The 26,665-nt window shown below is 37.7% G+C and overlaps 1 protein-coding gene across 2 annotated transcripts in view; it reads left to right on the forward strand.

The window, feature by feature from the left end:
- The window catches only part of dennd3.L (DENN/MADD domain containing 3 L homeolog), a 99,149-nt gene that overhangs the window by 53,772 nt on the left and 18,712 nt on the right, over positions 1-26,665 (forward strand). For both annotated transcript variants that reach the window (XM_041566660.1, XM_041566659.1), the window contains exons 2-9: positions 8,602-8,878; positions 10,037-10,152; positions 11,235-11,377; positions 14,249-14,360; positions 21,661-21,780; positions 23,077-23,295; positions 25,208-25,329; positions 26,026-26,181. In XM_041566660.1, coding sequence (XP_041422594.1) covers positions 8,602-8,878; positions 10,037-10,152; positions 11,235-11,377; positions 14,249-14,360; positions 21,661-21,780; positions 23,077-23,295; positions 25,208-25,329; positions 26,026-26,181 — 1,265 coding nt within the window. The remainder of the gene's footprint in view (positions 1-8,601; positions 8,879-10,036; positions 10,153-11,234; positions 11,378-14,248; positions 14,361-21,660; positions 21,781-23,076; positions 23,296-25,207; positions 25,330-26,025; positions 26,182-26,665) is intronic.

Genomic DNA, 26,665 nt, shown 5'->3' on the forward strand with positions numbered 1-26,665 from the left:
ATATATATATATATATATATATATATATATATATATATATATATATAATACACGCCATGAATATCCTGTAAATTATATCCTTATAAACGGTGAGTAGTGATGTCATCAGTTATAAACGGTGAGTAGTGATGTAATTTCTGTCACATGACTCACTAAAATTTGTGTATTATAATAAATAAAGTACCCCCAGTTGTAAAATATAAGGATATTAGAAGTTACCTCGGAGTTCCATGACCTGTATAAAAACACTCGGCCTTCGGCCTCGTGTTTTTATATGGTCATGAAACTCCTCGGTAACTAATAATATCCTTATATTTTACAAGAGGGGGTACTTTATTCACTATATAATATATACGTATCAGGGATGCAACAAATTCTGGCGAATCCTTGAATCCTTCATGAAAGATTTAGTCGAATACCAAACCAAATCCTAATTTGCATATACAAATTATGGACAGGAAGGAAAAACGTGAAAAAAAATTTTTTTTACTTCCTTGTATGCGTCAAAAATTACGTGATTCCTTCCCGTAATTTGCATATGCCTAGTTCATCCAGGCATGAGGATTCGCCCAAATCTGTATCCTGCTGAAAAAGGCTGAAGTATGTGTGTGTATGTGTGTATATATGTATATATACATGATTTCTGGGAGTGTAGGTTTTTTTTTGGTGTGATGCATGATTAGTTGTGGCGTTAAAGGGGTGGTTCACCTTTAAGTTAACTTTTTAGTATGTTCAAGAATGGCAATTTTTCAATTGGTCTTCATTTTTTTAAAATAGTTTTTGTTATTTACTCTTTCCACTTTTCAAATGGGCTCCAATCTAAAAAAAAAAACACATGATCTGTAAGGCTATAAATTCATTGCTTTTGCTGTTTTATTATTGTTATTTCTATTCAGGCCCTCCGCTATTTATATTCCAGTCCATTATTCAAATGAATGCATGGTTTCTAGGCTAATTTGGACCCTAGCAACCAGACTGCTGAAATTGCAAACCGGAAAGCTGCTGAATAAAAAGCTAAATAACTAAAAAAAAACACAAATAATAAATGAAAACCAAATGCAAATTTCCTCAGAAAATCACTCTTTACACCATATTAAAAATTAATTTAAAAGTCAACAACCAATTTAAGGGCAAGGAGATTTTCAAGGGAAAGTAAAAGTCAAGGTAAGCAGTCACATGTCAAGATTAAAAGATGAACGATTACTAGACTCTGTTGCAGGAAAAAAAAAGCAGGACAAACACCCGTATGATGGATTAAAACACAGCAGCCAGCCCAATGTTTTAAATTATCTTGAAATTAAAGCTTTAAAACACTACAAATCGGCATTAAAATCCTTACTGTGCATGTGCCATACGTGTCTAAGCAGCTGCTAAATACGGGTATGGGATCCATTATCCGGAAAGCTCAGAATTACGGAAAGGCTGTATCCCATAGGCTCCATTTTATCCATATAATCCAAATTTTTAAAAAATCATTTCCTTTTTCTGTGTAATAATAAAACAGTAGCTTGTACTTGATCCCAGCTAATATATAACTAGTCCTTATTGAAAGCAAAACCAGCCTATTGGGTTTATTTAATGTTTACAGGATTTTCTAGTGGACTTACGTATGATCCAAATTACAGAAAGATCCTTTATCCAGAAAGCCCCAGGTCCTGAGAATTCTGGATAACAGGTCCCATACCTGTATCTGAATCGCAGGTACCTGGCTCCAAGTGCAGCCCATAGAACACAGATATATGTTAAATTATATTAACGCAGGAGAAACATGGGTTGTGAATGATTTAAACGGAGCTCACCCTTCTTGTTGGCGTCTCGGCCGCAGCTCTCGCGATACCCCGGCAACTCCAAGCCGGCGTCTACAAGGCAAAATCTGTGTATCGCTAATTCTGTTCCTGGCTATATAATCGACTCTGTCTCAGCCAATAGTGTAGCGCTCGCAAACCATCTACATGTCTGATCGAAGAATACAGTGCAGTGACATCCATTGTTACCCATAGATAATCGTGGTCCCATTCAATATCACTTATCTTATTGATGGCATCGCCACTATCCCTGAGGTATGAAGTGCCAATAGAGAGGGCACGAAACGCGTTAGTTCGCACCACTTACCCACTGCCTGTCATCACTTATGCAAGTTGAATAAAGCCGCTTTTCAAAGAATAAGTGTGGCGAGTCTTGATGTGGACGGGCCAGCGCTGATTAGCGATACACAGATTTTGCCTTAAATTATATTAACTTCAACAATCCTGGAACACCCTTTTAAATCTGTTTGGGGTTGAACAATTTTAAGGAGGCAGCACTGGTAGCATTTTATCAAGTAAAGGAGCCTGTATGTAAAAAGGGATGAACTCCAAGAAACATTTCTAATATAATTGCTGGGTGCAGATGAAGGTTATTGCTGTGTTGCCTCTTCACGTCATCCATACCCATGCAAAATAATTAACTTTATGCCTTCAGGCTGTTTTTCCTCTTTTCAGCTCTGGACCAAAGCATTAATGGCACAGCATTGCAATCCGCATTACTGAAAAACAAATATTTTAATCCATTTTCATTCATTCAAAATGTGAACTTCATTCCTGCTGCAGGGGGTCAGAATGACTAGAACCAATGGATTCTTGGTAAATACATTCTTGGTAAATATGTGCTCCTTTAAAGGGAGTAAATACAGTAGCCTGCGTAACCGGTATGCGTTGCTGTATTCAAAGCAAAGTCACATAAGCCGTAAAGAATTCATTCTACCCCTTCAATCCACAAACAACACCAACCCCTTCACCCACAAAGCATCCCCTCCCGGAGACTGGTAGTCTAAATGATTAGCTATGAAGTCCGGTAACCTGCCTAACTGATCCTTGTGCTTCCCTTCAATCTGAAGCACCTTTCGGTGGCTGGTAAAAATCATTTAATTCTAGCCGTTCTTGTAGCACCAAGTACCAACCCCTTCACCCACATAGCAACCCCTCCCGGTTCCGTGGAGATATCAAAGCCCTTAAAGGTGGCCATAGACATAGAGATCTGCTCATTTGGCGATGTCGCCAAACGAGCGCATCTCTCTCCGATATGCCCACATATCGGGCTGATCTGATCATAATGGATATGGTCAGATCGCAGGACCACATAAACACATAGATGCGGCCACGATCCGACGGGATTTTTAAACCTGCCCAGTCGAAATCTGGTCGACTTTCGAACAGATATCGATCGGGGAAGCCCATCAGATGGCCCCACACACAAGCCAATAAACTGCCGACTCGGTCTCTCAGCAGCTTTTATCGACCCGTGTATGGGGGCCGTTATTCAAATAGAATGCTATCACCCTGCCTAACAGTTATTACAAAAATGTGCGCCTGATGCGCGTTTTGCACGATTTGATTCAGGCTTTCTTTTTTACGAGACACTAGGGGGGTTAGTTTACTAAAACCCGAGTTTATCAAAATTTTTTTAGAATCAAAGTCGACCCAACTCCCATCCACGAATTGAACTCGTTTATCAATAACACTTGTTGAAAAAGTTGGAGCGAAAAAAACGTTGCAACCAATTCATGCGTCAATTCAAATAATACGAATGACATCCGCAAAAACTTGACTTTATCGAATTGACGCCGCAAAAACTCGCATTTATCGGATTATTGGTAGAAAACCAGCGTGGATCACAATGTCAGTCATCTGCCATTGACTTTCTACATGACCTCCACAGATTTGAGTATTTTTTAAAGTTGGATTTTTAGCAGCTTTGATAATAAATCTCTTAAAATTCTGTTTAATTTTTCCCCCTAAAAAAATTCAAGTTTAGCCCTTTAAAAACACTACCAGAATAATTCAACGTTTAAAAAAAAAATGGGCCCCTAAATCTTCATGGATTTAAACCATTTTAAGTGCAAATAATCTTTTTCCAGCATTGTATTCAAATTTCACTCAAAACTTTGTACAAATTCACAAAATGACTGTCAATGTGAAAGTTTCTGGTTTTCAGAATTTCGTTCTGAATGTTCGAAATCCACCCCTAAATATTTCAGTGAATTTGGAATGAATGCATTTTTTTGTAGTTATACCTGATTCATTGTATCTGGGTTAAAGGGTTTGATATTCTGTAACTAATGAAGGAGATTTAATACAAAGTGTAAGATCTCTGTTCCATATTTCACTTCTGCTGTCAGATGATCACTTCCACCTCCTGCTGCCAGTTCTGTTACTATTGAACAACAGACGGAGTGGAATGAAGCAGTTCAGGTGCCATTGCCCCTATATACTGTATATCTGATTTTATAGGTTTTAGACAAGTAAGACCAGAACTGTATCCCTGATATAATACACAAAAGCCATGAATATCTTGTAAATTACATCCTTAACATAAACGGTGAGTTCTGATGTCATCAGTTATAAACGGTGAGTAGTGATGTCATTTCTGTCACAAGATTCACTGAAACTTGTGTTTTATAATAAATAAAGTACCCCCAGTAGCAAAATATGAGGATATTAGAAGTTACCTCCGAATTCCATAACCTGTATAAAAGCACTCGGCCTTCGGCCTCATACTATTATATGGTCATGAAACTCCTTGGTAACTTATAATATCCTTATATATTACAAGAGGGGGTACTTTATTCACTATATACTGCTGGCCATACATTCCTTTTTAAAACCAATATGGTTCGCCAGCAAAAATTCAGATTTTAGCAAACAGACGAAGAAGAATCCGATAATGCACTAATAAAGCTCTGTTTTACTTAGTTGAATGACAAGGGGAGGCACACTTATCATAGTCAAATTTGAATTCTTGTGAGTTTTTAAAAACTCCCCTAAACTCAAATTCAAAATTCAAACAATCGGAATTTATTTTAAAAAAAATCTAATTTTTTGAACTCGTATGCATGGATTCGACCTGAAAACTCAAATCGAATTAGATTTGGATTTTAAAAACTTGATTCGAGTTCTTTTTTTGTCCAAAAAAACTCTGTCTGGAAGGCTGCAAACAGCTCAAAATTGATCCCTGGCCTCTCCCATTAACTTAAACAGCAATTTGGCAGGTTTTAGGCGACAAATAGTTGAAATTCGAGTTCTTAAAGGGCCAGAGTATGATAAATCTTTATAAACTCCCTAGTCGAATTTAACCGTTTTGACCATAACAATTATTTTAAAAATTCAAATTCAATTCGACCCTTGATAAATCTGCCCCTAAGACTTGGCTGAAAATGGCCTGTATCTCATGCCGACCTTTTAGAATGGTGAGCTTTTTGCTGATGACATTTTGGTTATTGAAACAACATTGCACAAGTCAGCACCCAGGGTTTGAGATCTTCTAAGACATTTTTCATTAAAGGGATCCTCCACCTGCATTCAGCTGCTTTGCCTAGGAACACTGAAGGGGTGACATGACTGCTGGGTCATTTTTTGGCTTTTGGGAATCTAAAGGTTACATTGCAAAAGTTGTAAATCTTTTTCATTCTACTGTGTGTAAGTTTTTGCTATTACATCAGACTAGAGACCTGCAGTGAGCCGGGTACCTGTGGGTTACCCCAAAAGTGGTCTGGTTTTGGGAAGAAAGTTCCCGATTCACCAACTATGTGGGTGGTCACCAACCAGGAAGGTTACCTCATTGATTCGTATCCGAAGTGATAACACTTCCAGTCTGCAGTGATGTCACTTCCGGTTAGTAAGTAAACACTTGCGGGTGTGGGTCATGTAGCTGGTCCGGTTAGAGGGTATAATGGGGTGGTGGGTGCAGGTCAGCGATCTCTGGGTTGGGTCTACCCAACCAGATTCGTGCATGATTCTACATCAGTAGGATTAATCATTGTTCTGACATTTTTCAAAAATTGTTTTATAAGATTTTATTTTTCATATTACAAGCAGTTTTTGAACATTTTTCGTAATTTTAAAGAGTTGTCTCTTTAATTTGAGAAGCAGTAATACTAACTCTATGGGGGGGGGAATTCACAAAAGTGTCGGTAAAATAAGTAACCCCAGAAGTGGCGGTCGACAAATTTGTAAAATGTTGTACGAACGGCAAATTCATGAAGGCAGATTTTACCATCTCTGAATGTCTCGTTAGTCCGACAATTTTCTAAAATGTCGTATATCTTTTCATCGTACAAACGTCATTTACAAAGACTTTTCAAAAGACAATTTGACCGACATTTTCATTTTGGAGAGCCTAAAGTGTCTGAAAAATTGTCGGTAAAAAAAATGAGTTTACGAGTAATTCATAAAAATGTCGGGAAAAAGTGGCGCCGAAAAAACCACGCCCACTTTTAACGACACTAATTCAGAAGTGTCGTACATGTCGGAAAATTGGCGGAGAAATGCTCTGTGAATTTGTCGGCTGTTGCTACGACACTTTCTACGACATTTTAAAGACATTTTTTCGTTCCCGACACTGTTGTGAATTCCCCCCCCATGACTTATGACTTGACTACCTAGTCTAGTAGGAGAATGTCAGACCGATTACACACTGGCCTCTTATACAGAATAAGTCTGGGGCAAAGTATGAGGGACGGGCACCCTCTCAGATTCACTAGAAGCTAAAAGGTTCCGTTGCACATGACTGAATGCAAGCAAGGGTAATCCCTGTGTGTTTAATCTAACGTAATGTTTCAGTGGGCCCACCCCTTCATCAAACATTACAGAATTGGCTGAAGGATAGTGTTTCGTTTATCGTCAGTGGTATATTCTCTGTCTTTTATACAAATAGCTACATACATTAGTTTAAAAAGCTAAATATTTATCAAAAGCCTTAATGGAATCTAAATGGTATACTTGCCGACTACTTCTAATACTATTCTCCTTGATATAATCTTCAATGTGATCTCTTAACAAACATTCAAATAATCTCTTTGCTACAAATGGAAAATGTATAGACCTACCGTATAATCATTCTGTGCTACTACAGTTTATTTCACATACCACTGGCTCTTCCCTTTTTGTATACATTGCGGAAAAGCCATTATTTTTATTTTTGCCTTTCCTATTGCTGCTTTGCCACACTTGTAATATTTTTAGCTCATAAATGATGTGTCACATCTGTAGGTAGATTGTTCTTCTGTGTCATTATGGAAAACAGTACAGTAATGCTTGAAAGCTGTATCATGTTATGAAACATAAATCTTGTGTAATATCCCTTTTATTGTTTTAAGATTTCTGGAGAACTTATGGGTGCTTGTAGCAGAGGCAGCACATGTGTGTTTTACTTTAAAGGAGAACTAAAGCGTAACTAGCTAGAAATGTTGTACATGATGTTTTGTGCTTCTGTACCAGCCCAAGGCAACCACAGCCCTTTAGCAGTAAAGATCTGTGTCTCCAAAGATGCCCCAGTAGCTCCCCATCTTCTTTTCTGCTGATTCACTGCACATGCTCTGTGCTGCTGTCACTTACTGAGCTTAGGGACCCACTCACAATATACAGTACACATAGAATAGAAATGTCACAATATAAGGCTGATTAGTAATTAATACACATAATTACTACATGGCAGCACAGAAACCAGTGCAATTAGCATCAGAATTGAATAATCAGCAAACCTGTAGCATCAGCTTATATTACAGCCAGGGAAGCTCATTTTCTGCTGGATAATTAGTGACGAGCCCTAAGCTTAGCTTCTCAACAGCCAATCAGAGCCCACTGAGCATGTGAGTGTCACAGACACTTTCCAAGATGGTGACCCCCTGTGACAAGTTTGAAGTCCTGGATCATTGCTGTTATTGACAAGCTCAAACTTTAGCCTCGTGCAATAAGTTCACTATATAAAATGTGGCATGTTTAGCCACATTCATTTTTAGGGTTTAGTTCTCCTTTAAGCACCAACGTGGCTTGGTCCATGTCATCACTGATATTATCATTTTGGGTGCATTAACTTCATGTTTTATTGACTACACATCTACAGATACACTATGGGGTTTATTTATCAAAGGTCGAGTTTGTGAGGTTTTTACTACTTCTTTGAAACTCACAACTCGAATGTTTGCTTATTTTTGAAAAAACTCAAATGTAAAAAAAAAAACTCGAATGAATGCAGTCAGTTGGAAATACGCGAATTGATCGAGGTGTCGGTGAAAAAACTGGAATAGCTTGAAATGATCGAGTTTTCAATGCAAACCACCTAAAACAACCCAAAAATCATGAAGGCTAAAAACATCTTCAAATTGTTCTAGGGACCTCTGCCATTGACTTCTTAGTTGGAGTAATTTTGGATTCAAGCTTTTTGCTGCTTCGGGGCATAACAAATTCAAGTTTTTTCTTATCCTGAAAAATTTAATTTTTTAATGAAGCTACCGTCGAAATCTCAAATTTTCAGGAAAAAAACACAATTTGACCTTTGATAAATAACCCCCTATGAATTTTTGGGCGGTGCCCTGTTAATTTCTTGTATCGGCTGTACTTTTGTGTGTAATCTGTGTATTCACTGTATGCACCTATTTATTACACAGTGCTGCAGAACGTTGCTGCTTCAGAAATATGTAATTATAATAATATCTGTGAATGCAACAATTATTTTTTTTGGATGATTAAGCATTGTCTCTACATAAATGAAAGAGTAATATTCTGCATGTATACATGTGCGTGTGTGTTCTAAACTCTGCTCTAATATTGGTATTATTTTTCTCAGGTTGCTCAGAAAGGAATAAGAAGCTCTCAAGTTCTAGAGCCGGAAATTCTCTCCATTTTTGTCCCACCTTTTACATCAAAAGAGGAAACAACAATTTCGCCTTCTGCTCAGAATAACTATCAAAGGTTAGCGAAGAGGCGCTCCTTCCGGAAAAAGAAAGATAAGCCTAAGTCTGAGCATGGGACCGATAAAACGGACAAGAAAGACGTGCCTGCCGAGGACATCACCGTTCCTAAGGATATAGATCTTGATGGCTTGCCACAACTCTGCTTTCCAGGTACTTTTAAACAAACTCACATATTGATAATCAATATGACCCTGTGGTTCCTGAATGCACATAGGGGTATATTTATCAAAGAGTGAAGTTAGAGATCGCCACAGTCCGCTAGAGTGAAATTCCGCCACTCTCCATTCATTTCAATGGGATTTCGAAAGGCGTATTTATCAAAAGATGAACTTTCACTTTTACCAACTGATAAAAACTCTTTTAAAAATCCCATAGAAATGAATGGAAAGTGGCGGCATTTCACTCCACAGAACTGTGGCGATCTCTAACTTCACCCTTTGATATATATACCCCTTATGTATTATCAGTTAGCGGCCTATTTACTAACGTTTCATTTTGTTGGAGCTGAAGTAAGAACCTTACGATTCCAGTGTTACTTTTTTCCTTCTTCTTTTCTTTAAGTTAACTTTTAGTATGTTATACAATGACCAATTCTAAGCAACTTTTCAATTTGGTCTTCATTTACAGTATTTATTTTTAATTATTTGCCACCTTCTTGTGACTCTTTCCAGCATTTAAAAGGGGGTCACTGACCCCCGTCTAAAACCAAATGCTCTGTGAGGTCACAAATGTATTGCTACTTTTTATTACTTGTGTTTCTATTCAATTCCTCTCCTATTCATATTCCAGTCTATTATAAGTATTATTATAAGGATACAGGTATGGGATCCATTATCCAAAAACCCAATATCTGGAAAGACTCCACTTTATCCAAATAATCCAAATTTTTAAAATTGATTTCCTTTTTCTGGATAATGGCTTTCCAGATAATGGATAAAAAGAAATAGGTACTGGCACCCAGGGGACAAGTCCCTTGTATGTTTATTATGTCACTCAAAAAAAGTTTCGGGAACATTGGATTACATATACTGCTTGGATATACTGATCAGGAATGCTAGAGGGGGTCAGCATAGGTTCTTCTGTAATCTGATTACTGGAGGCCAAAGTGATGAATCCACCCAGTTTGGCCCATATCTTGTTTGGTTCTTTTCCGTATTGGACAGTTGAAAAGTTCTGGGCATCCAAGTCCTAAAGCCTTAAAATGTGTCTTCTCTGCTGAATATTATGTATATGTGTCACACCATTGCTTTGAATGTTCTCCGTGTGCTGCTTTTTGTCTAATTTTAATACAATTTTTTTTTTTGACAGGAGGCCTTCAACCTTCCTCAGATCCTAAAGAACACTGTTTCCATTTCTTAGTTTTTACAGATGTTATGGGGAAAAGGACGTATGGAGTGGTCATGCAATACTATAGATCTGTGCAGGTATCTCTTCTGTGCTGTGTATCATGCAATAATTGATCAGCGGAGGGTTAAGATTTTTTTTTATACATAGGCATCCTTGGGCTGCTTCCTACCTTGGGCATGGGTCCACAGGTGCCTATATAGATAATACATCCCACTAGATAACTACAGTTGGAGCTTTAGGCACAGGGGGGATTATTATCATAGTTACATGGTTAAATCGGGTTGAAAAAAGACAAAGTCCATCAAGTTCAACCCCTCCAAATGAAAACCCAGCATCCATACAATAACCCCTCCCTACCCTCACATCAATTCTATATACCCATATCTATACTAACTATAGAGTTTAGCATCACAATAGCCTTTGATATTATGTCTGTCCAAAAAATCATCCAAGTCCCTCTTATAGTCATTAACTGAATCAGCATCACAACATCACCCGGCAGTGCATTCCCCAACCTCACTGTCCTGACTGTGAAGAACCCCCTACGTTGCTTCAAATGAAAGTTCTTTTCTTCTAGTCTAAAGGGGGGGGGGGCTCTGGTACGGTGATTCTCTTTATGGGTAAAAAGGTCCCCTACTATTTGTCTATAATGTCCTCTAATGTATTTGTAAAGTCTAATCATGTCCCCTTGCAAGCGACTTTTTTTCCAGAGAAAACAACCCCAACCTTGTCAGTCTCCCCTCATAATTTAACTCTTCCCTCCCTCTAACCAGTTTAGTTGCACTTAGTCTCTGCACTCTCTCCAGCTCATTTATATCCCTCTTAAGGACTGGAGTCCAAAACTGCCCCCATACTCCAGATGAGGCCTCACCAGGGACCTATAAGGAGACATAATTATGTTTTCATCCCTTGAGTTAATGCCCTTTTTTATACAAGAACTTTATTTTCTTTAGTAGCCACAGAATGACACTGCCCAGAATTCGGGTATCGGGTAAATTCAGTAATTGCAATGCTCAATGCTCTGTTAGTAGTACAGCTTCTAGTAAACCTACTGAGTACTGTGGCCTGGTTCAGATATCGTCTGTTCTAATGTGAAACAGAACTTTTTGCCCTTATTTGGAGAAATTAAAAACAAACTCTATTATTGTGCCTTTTTAAGGATGCAACAAGCCTTCATAATGGACAGATCTACTGGGATTATAACGCGAGTCACACAAAGGCCGGTGGAACCTTTATTCCTTATGCGTTGTGTGTCATATCAAGATTTCCGTACTACAGTGCACTAAAAGATTGTCTTTCGTGGTAAGTTCTTTGTCTGTTCTACACTTTTAGTGAGGCTTATTATAATCTGAAAATCATATCTAACCTTGTTGTATTCTTCTCCAGCAACCTCCAGGACAGTAGTTTTCATTTCAAGCCTCTTATTTACATCTCACATTTGGTTGGGGCCCCTTTTAGCTCATAACAAGGTTACAGATAAGTGAAACCTTTGCTTTGTATTGATGTCAGCCATATTTCTCCCTAAGACCAATGGCAAACAACGTTTTTCAGTTGGTGTATCTCAGCCTGCTGAAAAATCACCTCTGCCTGCCTCTTGCACCTCCTATTTGCTCAAATTTGTGGAAATGCAGGTGCGAGCAGTGTGAAAATGTTTTGGTCTTAAAAAGCATTTCTCATTCAAGTAAATAGGAGACAGTCATTAACTTAAAAGGGTTGTTCACCTTTGCGTTAACTGTTAGTATGATGTCCAGAGTGATATTCTGAGACAATTTGCAATTAGTTTTCATTATTTATTATTTGTGGTTTATAACTTATTTAGCTTTTTATTCAGCATCTCTCCAGTTTGCAATTTCAGCCATCTGGTTGCTAGGGTCTAAATTACCCTAGGAACCATGCATTGAATTGAATAAGAGACTGGAATATGAATAGCAGAGGACCTGAATAAAAAGATGAGCAATAAAAAGTAGTAATAAAGGAATGGGACCTGTTATCCAGAATGCTCGGGACCTGGGGTTTTCCGGACATAATTTGGATCTGCTAGAAAATAATGTAAACATTAAATAAACCCAATAGTTTGTTTTTGCCTATAATAAGGATTAGTTATATCTTAATTGGGATCAAGTAACGGTATGGGATCTATTATCCAGAATGCTTGGGACCTGGGCTTTCCGGATAACTTTCCGTAATTTGGATCTTCGTACCTTTAATTCTTCTAGAAAATCATTTAAACATTAAATCAAATAGGCTGGTTTTGCCTCCAATAAAGATTAATTATATTTAAGTTTGGATGAAGTACAAGGTACTACTTTATTATAACAGAGAAAAAGGAAATCATTTTTTAATATTTGAATAAAATGGAGTCTATGAGAGACAACCTTTCCGTAATTCGGAGCTTTCTGGATAACGGGTTTCCGGATAATTGGTCCCATACCTGTACAAGCTACTGTTTTATTATTACAGAATAAAAGGAAATCATTTTTAAAAATGTGGATTATTTGATTATAATGGAATCTATGGAAGATGACCTTTCCGTAATTCTGAGCTTTCTGTATAACAGAGCATTTGTTTTTAGATGGGGTCAGTGACCTCCATTTAAAAGCTGGAAAGAGTCACAAGAAGAGGGCAAAACAATTTTAAAACAATTAATAATGTAAACCAACTGAAAAGTTGCTTAGAATTAGCAATAATTACATACTGAAAGTTAACTTAAAGGAAAACTATACCCCCAAAATGAATACTTAAGCAACAGATAGTTTATATCAAATTGAATGACATATTAAAGAATCTTACCAAACTGGAATATATATTTACATAAATATTGCCCTTTTACATCTCTTGCCTTGAACCACCATTTCGTGACTCTATCTGTGCTGCCTCAGAGATCACCTGACCAGAAATACTACAACACTAACTGTAACAGGAAGAAGTGAGGAAGCAAAAGGCAGAACTCTGTCTGTTAATTGGCTCATGTGACCTTACATGTGAATCTTACGATCTCAGGGGGCGGCCCTTATTTTTTAAAATGGCAATTTTCTATTTATGATTACCCAATGGCACATACTACTACAAAAGTATATTATTATGATAATGGTTCATTTACATGAAGCAGGGTTTTACACATGAGCTGTTTTACTCAGTATCTTTTAATAGAGACCTACATTGTTTGGGGGGTATAGTTTTCCTTTAAAGGTGAACTATCCCGTTAAAAGTATGGGAGCTGTGCCATGGGTCTGGTTTTTATTAGGGATGCGGCCAGGATTCTGCCTAGTTCAGCAGGATTCGGATTCAGCCGAATCCTTCTGCCTGGCCGAAATGAACCCGAATACTAATTTGCACATGCAAATTAGGGGCGGGGAGGTAAATCGCGTGACACTTTGTCACAAAACTAGGAAGTAAAAAATGTTTTCCCCCTCCCACCCATAATTTGCATATGTAAATTCGGATTCTGTATTCAGCCGAATATCTTGTGAAGGATTCGGGGGTTTAGCTGAACCAAAATAGTGGATTCGATGCATCCCTAGTTTTCATCTTAACTGACACTTGGGGGCACATTTATCAAGGTCGAATTCGGCCCTCGAAGTTAAATCCTTCGAAATTCAAATATCGAATTCGAAGGATTTAGCGCAAATGCTGCGATCGAACGATTTTAAGCGATCGATAGAAGGATTTTTATTCAATCAAAAAAATGTTAGAAAAGTGCTGGGGAAGGCCCCCATAGGCTAACATTACACCTCGGTAGGTTTAAAGTGGCGAAGTATGTAGTCGAAGTATTTTTTAAAGAGACAGTACTTTGACTATCGAATGGTCGAATAGTCGAACGCTTTTTACTTCGAACGTTCGAATCATTCGATGGTCGAAGTACACAAAAAATACTTTGAAATTCGAAATTTTTTTCATTCGAATCCTTCACTCGAGTTTAGTAAATCTGCCCCATAGTCTTGGCCCCTCAGCCACTGCTGCAGGCCCTCCCAGTGTAGCCATCCCCATAGTTTGGGAACCACTGCTCTAAGTTTTACGTCACTTTTTTTCTTTGGGGATTCTATCAGTTAAGCAGACCATTGGGAGGCCTATACACGGGACTATATACTGGCTAGTTTTTCTATGGCAATTTTTAGACTTAAATTTTCCAGCACTTTATGAGTTTGTTATTTGTTATGTCTGTGTCTCCTTTAGCTTATTGATGCAGCTGAAATCTTGCAAGGATTCAGATACGGATAATCGCATCAAGGAATTTGCAGCAAAACTGTGCCTGATACCAAGCCCCCCACCCGGACCCCTCAACTTGGTAACGAAAGCACTATATTATATATACTGTAGTATAACGAAAAGCTCTTTACTTCATCTTAGTCTTTATTATATAAACCTTTACTGTCCTGTGTGGGAGATTTCCTTGTGTGCTTTCTCAGCTCCAGGCTTAAAGGGAAACTATCGTGAAAATGAAAATGTATTATAAGCTTCATCATACTGAAATAAGAAACTTTCTAAATACAATCAATTAAATATTCTGCATCATTTTTCTGAAATAATCAAGTTTATCTTCACTATTCCTCTCTCGGCATCTGTTTCTCTTCATTCTCTCTTCATGTAGCAGTTGGGTGTCAGATAATCACTGACAGTTAGATCCAATATATCTTATAGGGGGGCTCCTTTTGCCTAGAAGATGTATTAGAGCTCACTCTATTAAACTCACCAGACATCATGTCTCTCTACATGCAGGATTTGTGCAAAAGGCAGTTATTTTGTTAGATTTTGTTTGTACTGGAATCAGTTATTTGAGTGGACTCTAATACATCTGCTAGGAAAGGAAGCCCCCCATATAAGATATATTGGATCTAACTGTCGGTGACACCCAACTGCTGAATGAAGAGAGAATGAAGAGAAACAGATGCGGAGAGAGGGATAGTGAACATAAACTTGATTATTTCAGAAAAATTATGCAGAATATTTAATTGATTGTATTTAGAAAGCTTGTATTAAATTTTTATTTTCACGATAGATCCCCTTTAAAGGAACAGTAACACCAAAAATTTAAACTGTTTTAAAGTAACTTATATATAATGTACTGTTCCCTGGGACAAATACAATTGGTGTGTCTGCTTTAGAAGCACTACCATACTTTATATAAACGAGCTTCTGTTTAGCCCTGGGAGCTGCCATTCAAAGCACATGTTTCATAGCAGATGCACTCTGCAGAATACCATTACCGTATATTCTTTTACAGAGCTTATCTGCTCAGAAACCTGTGCCTTTTCTCTTTCTTCGGGTTAAACGGCTGCCCCCATTGCTACACAGCTGCATATTTATATAAATTATAGTCATTTTTCTGAAGCAAACACATAACTTTTACCAATCCAGGACAATAGTACATTATATTTTAGTTACTTTACAACACTTACTTCTACTTTTATTTATATCTATACGGCAAGGCATCTTTGGTCAGTCCAGAGCTGCAGATGCACAGCTGGGCCTTAAAGGGGTGGTTCACCTTTAAGTTCACTTTTAGTATGTTATAGAATGGCTTATTCTAAGCAACTTTCAATTGGTCTTCATTATTTATTTTTTTGTTGGTTATGTGCTTTCTCGTTTTGACACTTGTCACTGACCCCATTTAAAAACAATTGCTCAGTAATGCTACACATTTATTGTTATTGCTACTTTTTATTACTCATCTTTCTATTCAGGCCTCTCCTATTCATATTCCAGTCTCCTATGCACATCAATGCATGGTTGCTAGATTACTGAAATTGCAAACTGGAGAGCAGCTGAATAAAAAGCTAAATAACTCAAAACCCACAAATCATGAAAAATGAGAACCAGTTGCAAATTGTCTTAGAATATCACTTTCTTCATCATGCTAAAAGTAAATTTAAAGGCAAACAACCCTTTTAATACCAGATATAAACTTGAAGCAGAGCAGGACTTTGACCATTTGTGAGGTTCCAGGGTTTCCATCACTCGTGGGATTTTATATTGACTTCCTTCTGTTTTAAGTGCTTTTTTCCTATGAATTTGAATACCGGGAACCAACAACTCATTATAAAACAATAGAAAAAAAATTTCCACTTAAGATTATTGAGTGCAGTATAACAGTAAATTGCAGATTGTCAAAACATCCTCTGTCTGTGTGTGTCTGTGTATCCTGCAGTAAAAAATAGCAAACCCAATAATAACATTTACCTTTTATTTCTGTGCTTATTTCATACCTTCTACTAATAATATAAAAACAAATGTGGTGGTGGCATGCTGTGGGTACACAACCTCTGTTTCAGGCTGGGGATACTATAGATAATATAGGAGAGTCATACTGGAGATACTATAGATATCATAGGAGAATCATACTGGGGATAATATAGATATTATGGGAGAGTCATACTGGGGATACTATAGATATCATAGGAGAATCATACTGGAGATACTATAGATATCATAGGAGAGTCATACTGGGGATACTATAGATACTATAGGAGAGTCATACTGGGGATACTATAGATATAGGAGAATCATACTGGAGATACTATAGATACATAGGAGAGTCATACAGGGGATACTATAGATATCATAGGAGAGTCGTACTGGAGAGACTATAGATACCATAGGAGAGTCATACTGGGGATACTATAGATCTCATAGGAGAGTCATACTGGAGATACTATAGATATCATAGGAGAGTCGTACTGGGGATACTATAGATATCATAGGAGAGTCATACTGGGGATACTATAGATATCATAGGAGAGTCATACTGGAGAGACTATAGGTATCATAGGAGAGTCATACTGGAGAGACTATAGATCTCATAGGAGAGTCATACTGGAGATACTATAGATACCATAGGAGAGTCATACTGGGGATACTATAGATATAGGAGAATCATGCTGGAGATACTATAGATATCATAGGAGAGTCATACTGGGGATACTATAGATACCATAGGAGAGTCATACTGGAGATACTATAGATATCATAGGAGAGTCGTACTGGGGATACTAAAGATATAGGAGAGGCATACTGGAGATACTATAGATATCATAGGAGAGTCATACTGGGGATACTATAGATATCATAGGAGAGTCGTACTGGGGATACTAAAGATATAGGAGAGGCATACTGGAGATACTATAGATATCATAGGAGAGTCATACTGGTTATACTATAGATCTCATAGGAGAGTCATACTGGAGATACTATAGATCTCATAGGAGAGTCATACTGGTTATACTATAGATCTCATAGGAGAGTCATACTGGAGATACTATAGATATCATAGGAGAGTCATACTGGGGATACTATAGATATAGGAGAGGCATACTGGAGATACTATAGATATCATAGGAGAGTCATACTGGAGATACTATAGATATCATAGGAGAGTCGTACTGGGGATACTATAGATATAGGAGAGGCATACTGGAGATACTATTGATATCATAGAGTCGTACTGGGGATACTATAGATATCATAGGAGAGTCGTACTGGGGATACTAAAGATATAGGAGAGGCATACTGGAGATACTATAGATATCATAGGAGAGTCATACTGGGGATACTATAGATATCATAGGAGAGTCATACTGGGGATACTATAGATATCATAGGAGAGTCATACTGGGGATACTAAAGATATAGGAAAGGCATACTGGGGATACTATAGATATCATAGGAGAGTCGTACTGGAGATACTATAGATATCATAGGAGAGTCATACTGGGGATACTATAGATATCATAGGAGAGTCGTACTGGGGATACTATAGATATAGGAGAGGCATACTGGAGATACTATAGATATCATAGGAGAGTCGTACTGGGGATACTATAGATATAGGAGAGGCATACTGGAGATACTATAGATATCATAGAGTCGTACTGGGGATACTATAGATATCATAGGAGAGTCGTACTGGGGATACTAAAGATATAGGAGAGGCATACTGGAGATACTATAGATATCATAGGAGAGTCATACTGGGGATACTATAGATATCATAGGAGAGTCATACTGGGGATACTATAGATATCATAGGAGAGTCATACTGGGGATACTAAAGATATAGGAGAGTCATACTGGAGATACTATAGATATCATAGGAGAGTCATACTGGGGATACTATAGATATCATAGGAGAGTCATACTGGGGATACTAAAGATATAGGAGAGGCATACTGGGGATACTAAAGATATAGGAGAGGCATACTGGAGATACTATAGATATCATAGGAGAGTCGTACTGGGGATACTATAGATATCATAGGAGAGTCATACTGGGGGAACTGTAGATGGATTCTCCGTTTAGGAGTGTGTTGCATCCACTTGTTATTTATCTTGTCTTGTATATGAACTTCAGCCACAAACTCGGCTACATGTCCTGTGTGGAGCAGGCATGGACTGTGTAGATTCTGGCAAATTCCAAAGGGGCTTCTGGAAGATTCCATAGACACTCATTCACTTATTGTGCACATGAGAGGCTGTTTGTGTGGGTCTAGACTTAATATATCAGGGCCTCTGAAGCAAACCCTAATTGCTTCAGAGGTTGTGCTGAGGCAGGAACAATGGCACAAATATTCTGGTATTGCAATAAGCGCAACAGCTACGGATAATGATATACCAACTAATCCACACAGTTTTACAGCCATACCTAAACACCCGGAGGAGGCTTTATTACATTAAACAATTAACGCCCTTGCCAAGGTGCAATATTCCTTAATCACACACTTTTTTTACAGCTACTAAACAGGTTATAGCAAAAGCATGGTTAACCCCACAATTGGCCTTTTTCGGAAGTCAAAGCTAGAATGGATAGGGTATTCGTTATGGAACATTGGACAGACAGCAACAATTCACGAAGGTTTGGGAACCATGGATCCAGTATCGCTACCCAAGCGAATTTGACTACATTATTGTCAGCGCCGGATTTCATTGACGGCCGCGCGGTCCGACCAGGCGGCCGCACGGTCCTAGCGCCCACCTCACCTCCCCTTCCCAGCGCGCCGGTGAAAAAACGCCAGCGCAGCTGCTGTAATTGAATGGGGACGCACGCGTCCCCATAATGCGGCTGGGCGGCATGCCACCCCTATTTTTTTGCCGCCCTTGGCCCGGGCCTATGCGGCCTTGCCGCAAATCCGGGCCTGATTATTGTACTGAGAAGGGGACAAAGCTGACCTTAGCAGAAAAAACAGCAAACATGATGTTTAGCAGATTTAACTTGCCCCAGAGCAAGCACCTGTGGTTATTTCTTTGTTAGTTATCTCCCCTTTTTATTTTCAATACCCCAGTTGTATTTGCTATTTTTTAAATATATACATCATACAACCACCCCAATTATAGTGATCTCACATAAGCATCTTTGATTTGAAAAATGATACAAAATAATACATTGTGTGTTCAACAACTAATACCATATCTGAAAATAAGCTGTAATAACAATAATGTAATAATTCGTAACAGCAATAAGGGGAAAACATATGTAATGTTGTAACATAAAAAACATTAAAACAATAAAAAAATATATATCCGGGCCTATTTTAAAAATCTCCGTTCGAACCAGATCTGGAGCATGTCTAGTGGCAAGTGACATTCTATCCATTCAGCAAGTCCCTGATGAAAAGGACTACGTGAGATAAAAATCTCTATATAGGTGGTGAGTAGGACCTCACAGGTACATTATATTCGCCAAACAATGTATTTTAAATATATAAGCCCTACTTATGAACAGAGTATATTTGTTCTGAACGTTATTTATTCTGTAGGAATATTATTCCTTTAAACACATTTTATACTATGGTGCCCATGGAATTATTAAATTAGGAGACCTTGTACAGCACAGTGTGCCAACTTGGATGTGATTTAGCAGATCTCTGCCACTCTGTGCTGGACTCTGAGGCTGTTTCTCACAATACTTTCCCTTTATACATGTAGTTATTCACTATGGGTTGGGTTAGGCCAGTTTCCTGTGGATTCCACCCAGTGGCTATAAAACATCGGCAATTCAGTACAAAAACATTACCATAGCCAACTAACCAAACAGATAAACACTTTTTTTTTTTTATAGAATGGTGTTAAATAATTTTTTCCTTCTCTCCCCACTGCCAGAAAAAAACTGTGTTAATGTCGGTGCAATTAATACCCAGCGCCTCATGTCCATGACTAACACAGCTGCCGCTACACTCATGCACACAGCGTGCTATTTATAAACTCATGGACAGAATTGCTTACATTTGGTCAAAGTCTCCCATTTTTTCCTACTTCAACTATTTATAAACACTGTTTGAGACAAAAGCACTGAATTGGCTCTCCTGGCAATCCAGCATCTTTGTCTACTTGCTTACTTACATGCTTAGCCTTTTTATAAGAAAATATCTGCCTCAAAGGAACAGTAACACGAAAAACTTTATGCTTTAAAGGAATGATATAGTGTACTGTTGTTCTGCACTGGTAAAACGTGTGTTTGCATTAGAAATCTAACTATAGTTTATATAAACAAGCTGCTGTGTAGCCATGGGGGCAGCCATTCAAGCACAGGATACACAGTAGATAACAGATAAGTACTACTATAGTTTATATAAAGAAGCTGCTGTGTAGCCATGGGGGCAGCCATTCAAGCACAGGATACACAGTCATAACAGATAAGTACTACTATAGTTTATATAAAGCTGCTGTGTAGCCATGGGGGCAGCCATTCAAGCACAGGATACACAGTAGATAACAGATAAGTACTACTATAATTTATATCAACAAGCTGCTGTGTAGCCATGGGGGCAGCCATTCAAGCACAGGATACACAGTAGATAACAGATAAGTACTACTATAGTTTATATAAACAAGTTACTGTGTAGCCATGGGGGCAGCCATTCAAGAACAGGATACACCGTAGATAACAAATAAGTACTACTATAGTTTATATAAACAAGCTGCTGTGTAGCCATGGGGGCAGCCATTCAAGCACAGGATACACAGTAGATAACAGATAAGTACTACTATAGTTGATATAAATAAGCTGCTGTGTAGCCATGGGGGCATCAGCAGACAGCAGAGAAGCTCTGTAGAACATAATGCTGTTATCTGTTATCCACTATTTAACCTGTGCCATATAGACTTGTTCTCTAACTATAGTTTATATAAACAAGCTGCTGTGTAGCCATGGGGGCAGCCATTCAAGCACAGTATACACAGTAGATAACAGATAAGTACTACTATAGTTTATATAAACAAGCTGCTGTGTAGCCATGGGGGCAGCCATTCAAGCACAGGATACAAGGTAGATAACAGATAAGTACTACTATAGTTTATATAAAGAAGCTGCTGTGTAGCCATGGGGGCAGCCATTCAAGCACAGGATACACAGTAGATAACAGATAAGTACTACTATAGTTTATATAAAGAAGCTGCTGTGTAGCCATGGGGGCAGCCATTCGAGCACAGGGTACACAGTAGATAACAGATAAGTACTACTATAGTTTATATAAAGAAGCTGCTGTGTAGCCATGGGGGCAGCCATTCAAGCACAGCAATGCATTATGGTTCTGTATGTTCCACCACACTGCAACTAATATCATCTTTCTATTATTTTCTTTTTATCTCCATTTTAGGTGCTCAACATGAAACCTCTTCAGGTTGTTTTCCCATCAAGAGAAGACTTAGACAGTCCTTTAATCGACTTGGATCTTCACCTTCCTTTTCTGTGCTTTAGTCCAAAACAGGTGTTAGAGGTAATTATTGTCCCCTTCAGCCATGTGTGTATGACAATATTGTGTGTGTGCTTTATTTCCACGAGGCACATTGCTACTTTTCATGTTATTTCATGCATGGTTTTAGAATTGAACAGGTGAAAAAAAAAGAAAAAAATAATGCAACGAGGAATTAAAAATGTAAAAACAGTTTAAAGGGATGCTGTGGTGGTAAAAAAACATGATCCAAACGCATCACTAATGTATAGTGCTGCTCCAGCAGACTTTTTGCACTGAAATCTGTTTTTCAAAAAAGCAAACTGATTTTTTTAGTTTTTAATTTTGAAATATGACACCTCCTTAGCGAAAAATTCGGCCAATTACCAAACTGAATCCAAATCCTAATTTACATATGCAAATTAGGAGTGGGAAGGGTAAAACGTTTTTTACTTCCTTGTTTTGTGACAAAAAGTCACGTGATTTCCCTCCCCACCCCTAATTTGCATATGCAAATTAGGTTTTGGATTCAGTTCGGCCAGGGAGAAGGATTCGGCGGAATCCGAATCCTGCTGAAAAAGATGGAATCCCCAACGGAATCCTGTATTCAGTGCATCCCTATATAAAAATATAATGTAGTGTTGCCCATCACTGGTAAAACTGTTGTGTTAGCCTTTTTTCAACTTCCACCATGGCTACACAGCAGCTTGTTTATATGAACTATAGTAGTGTTCTGAAGCAAACATCAGTTTTACTAGTTCAGGGCAACACTACATGATATTTTCATGACGTTAAAACACTTTCATTTTTTGGTGTTACTGTTCCTTTAAAGTATGAAGATCCAAATTACAGAAAGTTCCATTATCCGTTAAAACCCCAGGTCCCGGGCATTCTGGATAAAAGGCCCTATACCTGTATAAGAGGGGACTTCTTATTAAACTATAATGTTATTATGGTGTAGGTTGCACTCATTTAAGCAGCTTTGCAATTGCTCTTTATTGCTTTTTTTTTTCATTATTATTAATTATTAAAACTTCCCTAAGTCATCACTTCTGCCTGAGTGGCTTTATTTCATTACCAGAAATCGTTCCACTTCCGATTCTGCACATTTAATTTTGTCTTCATAAATTCCACATTTCCACAAATATATCTCCTTGTGCACTTCCCCTTTAAAGCTGAATTTGGGCTCCTAAGGTTCTTTTGTTTTGGTATCTGTCTTCAATTCATAAATTTAATGTTGATTTATAAAAGCTGCCATCCCTAGCTGGTAAAGTGATGCCCTGTGTGTGGGTGCCAGGTACTAAACTCTTCCTTATGGCCTTGTCTCTTCTCTCTTGCCAGATCATGTCGTGCATCCTCACTGAGCAGAAAATTGTCTTCTTCTCCTCTGACTGGGCTCTTCTTACTCTCATTGCCGAATGCTTTATGGTTTACCTGCACCCCATGCAGTGGCAGCATACATTTGTGCCCATTTTATCACGTCAGATGTTGGACTTTATCATGGCACCAACGTCCTTTTTAATGGGGTGCCATCTGGATCACTTTGAAGAGGTTAAGAAGGTGAGTAACTGGAATGAATGTCTTGGCTGTGGACTCACAGAAACATTTATCCCCTTCACATCATTTATCCTGACTCTGCCTTTTGGTTCTTAGTTTAAAGGAACAGTAACATCAAAAAATAAATGTTTTTTTAAAGTAATAAAAATATAATGCAGTGTTGACCAGCACTTGGTTAAACTGATGTGTTTACTTCAGAAACACTACTATAGTTTATATAAATAAGCTGCTTTGTAACCATGGGGGCACCTATTCAAGCACAGGATACACAGTAGATAACAGATAAGTACTACTATAGTTTATATAAATAAGCTGCTCTGTAGCCATGGGACAGCCATTCAAGCACAGGATACACAGTAGATAACATATAAGTACTACTATAGTTTATATAAACAAGTTGCTGTGCAGCCATGGGGGCAGCCATTCACGCATAGGACATTTAGTAGATAACAGATAAGTACTACTATAGCTTATATAAACAAGCTGCTCTGTAGCCATGGGGGCAGCCATTAAAACACAGGATACACAGTAGATAACAAATGAGTACTACTATAGTTTATATAAATAAGCTGCTGTGTAGCCATGGGGGCAGCCATTCAAGCAAAGGATACACAGTAGATAACAGATAAGTACTACTATAGTTTATATAAACAAGCTGCTGTAGCCATGGGGACAGCCATTCAAGCACAGGATACACAGTAGATAACAGATAAATACTACTATAGTTTATATAAACAAGTTACTGTGTAGCCATGGGGGCAGCCATTCAAGAACAGGATACACAGTAGATAACAAATAAGTACTACTATAGTTTATATAAACAAGCTGCTGTGTAGCCATGTGTTTTACCAGTGCACGACAACAGCACATGATATTTTCATTACTTTAAAACACTTGAATTTTTTTTTGGTGTTACTGTTCCTTTAACTGTAGTGACAGATTTCAGAATGGTATAAAACTTAGGAGATCTGTGTTTGATAGTGGCAATAAAGAAATTAATCTATTTACTTTCATTTTTAAGGAAATGTCTCTATATTACCATAATTTTACCTTATCTTATAATTCTATTTTTGTTAACTAGAGATTTTTCTTTACTCATCACATGACTTGTGACTTCTTACTGGCCAAAGGCTCAGGAGGACAGACACTCAGATTTTACAAATTTAGGGAAAGTACCCAGTTGTTAAAAAGATGTATAAATGTGTAAAGCCTAAGTAAGCCTTTGAAGTACAGTTGTCTTAAAAAAAAAAATAATGACTGCACTTTTTATTGAGGGTGAGTGTACACTTCATTCAATCTTTGTACACCGTAATACCTATGTACCACTACTTATGCACGGAGCACTGTACAACAGAACAATAAATCAATAGAAAAAACATGGATCAATACAATAAAAACAAATAAATACAAAATACAGTTACATTAAAGATTAAGAGCTATCTGGAGATTAGATCTCACAATAGAAAAATTCATACACTTTCTATTCATTCCTATAGGATTTTTTAGAATTGTATTTATCAAATGGTGAACTCTTCTTTTTACCTTCACCTTTTCACTTATTTAAAAACAATTCTAAAAATCCCATATGAATAAATAGAAATGGAGTGATTTTTTCTGTGGTGAGCTCTAATCAAACATTTTACCCCTAAACTCTGTAGAGCTTACAATCTAATGAGACACTTTTATAGGCATCTTTTGCAGTCTGGTTAACCCAGACTGTGGGTGTCAAAAGCTCTTTACTAGCTCTGGACAGATTTGCACTATGGCAGGAGCCCATGAACGGGAAAGTAACAATTTGATTAGTTGCCATGGGTTACTGCAATAGTGCAAATTTGAGTATTCCTTCTTATAAGTGCAATGTGCTGCTTGCCTCTCTGTATTGTTTGTGTCCCTGACCTTCATTCCTGTGATTTAGGAAGCAGAGGATTTGGTACTAATCAGCATTGATGGCGGGACTATATCTTACCCTCTGTCTAGTGAAGAGGAGACAGAGGTTCCGGATGTCCCTGTAGAAGCTGCAGAATCCTTCATACAGAGGTAACCAGGCTTCCGAATGGGATGTATAGATAGATAGATAGATAGATGTATATATGTGTATATATATGTATATATATATATATATATATATATATATATATATATATATATATATCCATTTCACTCTGATACCGGCACTCTCGATAAATGCAGTAAATGTGCCTGGGTGCAGAGACAGCAAAATAAACTAAATATATCCAGAAGAATCTGCACTCACGGGTATTACTAATTAAAATTTAAGTTTTATTTTTAAAACACAGTCTGACATTTTCGGCCGACCCACGGCCTTTCTCACTTTGATCGGCCAAAACGTCAGACAGTGTTTTAAAAAATAAAACTTAAATTTTAATTAGTAAGACCTGTGAGTGCGGATTCTTCTGGATACATATCTATCTATATATGGATATATATATATATATGGATATATATATATATGGATATATATATATGGATATATATATATATGGATATATATATATATATATATGGATATATATATATATATATATATATATATATATATATATATATATATATATATAATTATAGGCGTATTATTCTTCCCAATGGGATTATTCTTCCCAATAATCCTTTTAGAGAACATTTTTGCATTAATGTCCTCAATGCAATGGGTTATAATTGGATTGGGGAGTTGCCAAACCAAGAAGACCGTGTGACGGTGTGTCCCTCATACAGGATCGAGAGCCTTCAGATGCACTATGACTTGGAGATGGCCCACCTTGGCTCTTTCATGGAGCTTGGCGAGTTACGAATGCGTAAGAGACTCTGGCAGCACAATCTCAATAATGAAGTGCAGAAAATCACCCTGCAGCTTATTGTGGACATATTCAGGTAGTGCAAAATCTATGTGCGTGTACAAATGGGCTTTCCTACTCATGTGGGAGGTCTGATATCTTCCTAAATGAGAGAGACAAACTGTGGGGCTAACAGGGGATGTGTTCCTACAAGGGTAAACAGATTATGGCAGAATTGTTGTCTTATTTCAGAGTACCTGGTGTGATGTGAATTTGCGAAACTTTATATAGGTACAGATGCTTTTGAAGTGACACAGAAAAACCTAATAAAAAAAGTATTAGTGCTCAGTTTTACATGCCCTCTATTTAGACTTGATGTAAATTGTAGTGTGCAAAATTTGCCCTTTATTTAACCCACCAAGAGGAATCTATGTGCCTTCTTCTTTTTTCTGCTTTCTAGACGGCATCTGTATTAAAATCATTATGTCATTAGTCTATTGAGCCCCTGAGCAGCCTGTAAAATCTCCTGGATATCTGCCGCAGTCACTCCATCTAGTCATCTTGGCTATGTAGCATCTCCC

This window comes from Xenopus laevis, chromosome 6L (genome assembly GCF_017654675.1).
Source record: "Xenopus laevis strain J_2021 chromosome 6L, Xenopus_laevis_v10.1, whole genome shotgun sequence".
Taxonomy (NCBI): Eukaryota; Metazoa; Chordata; class Amphibia; order Anura; family Pipidae; genus Xenopus; species Xenopus laevis.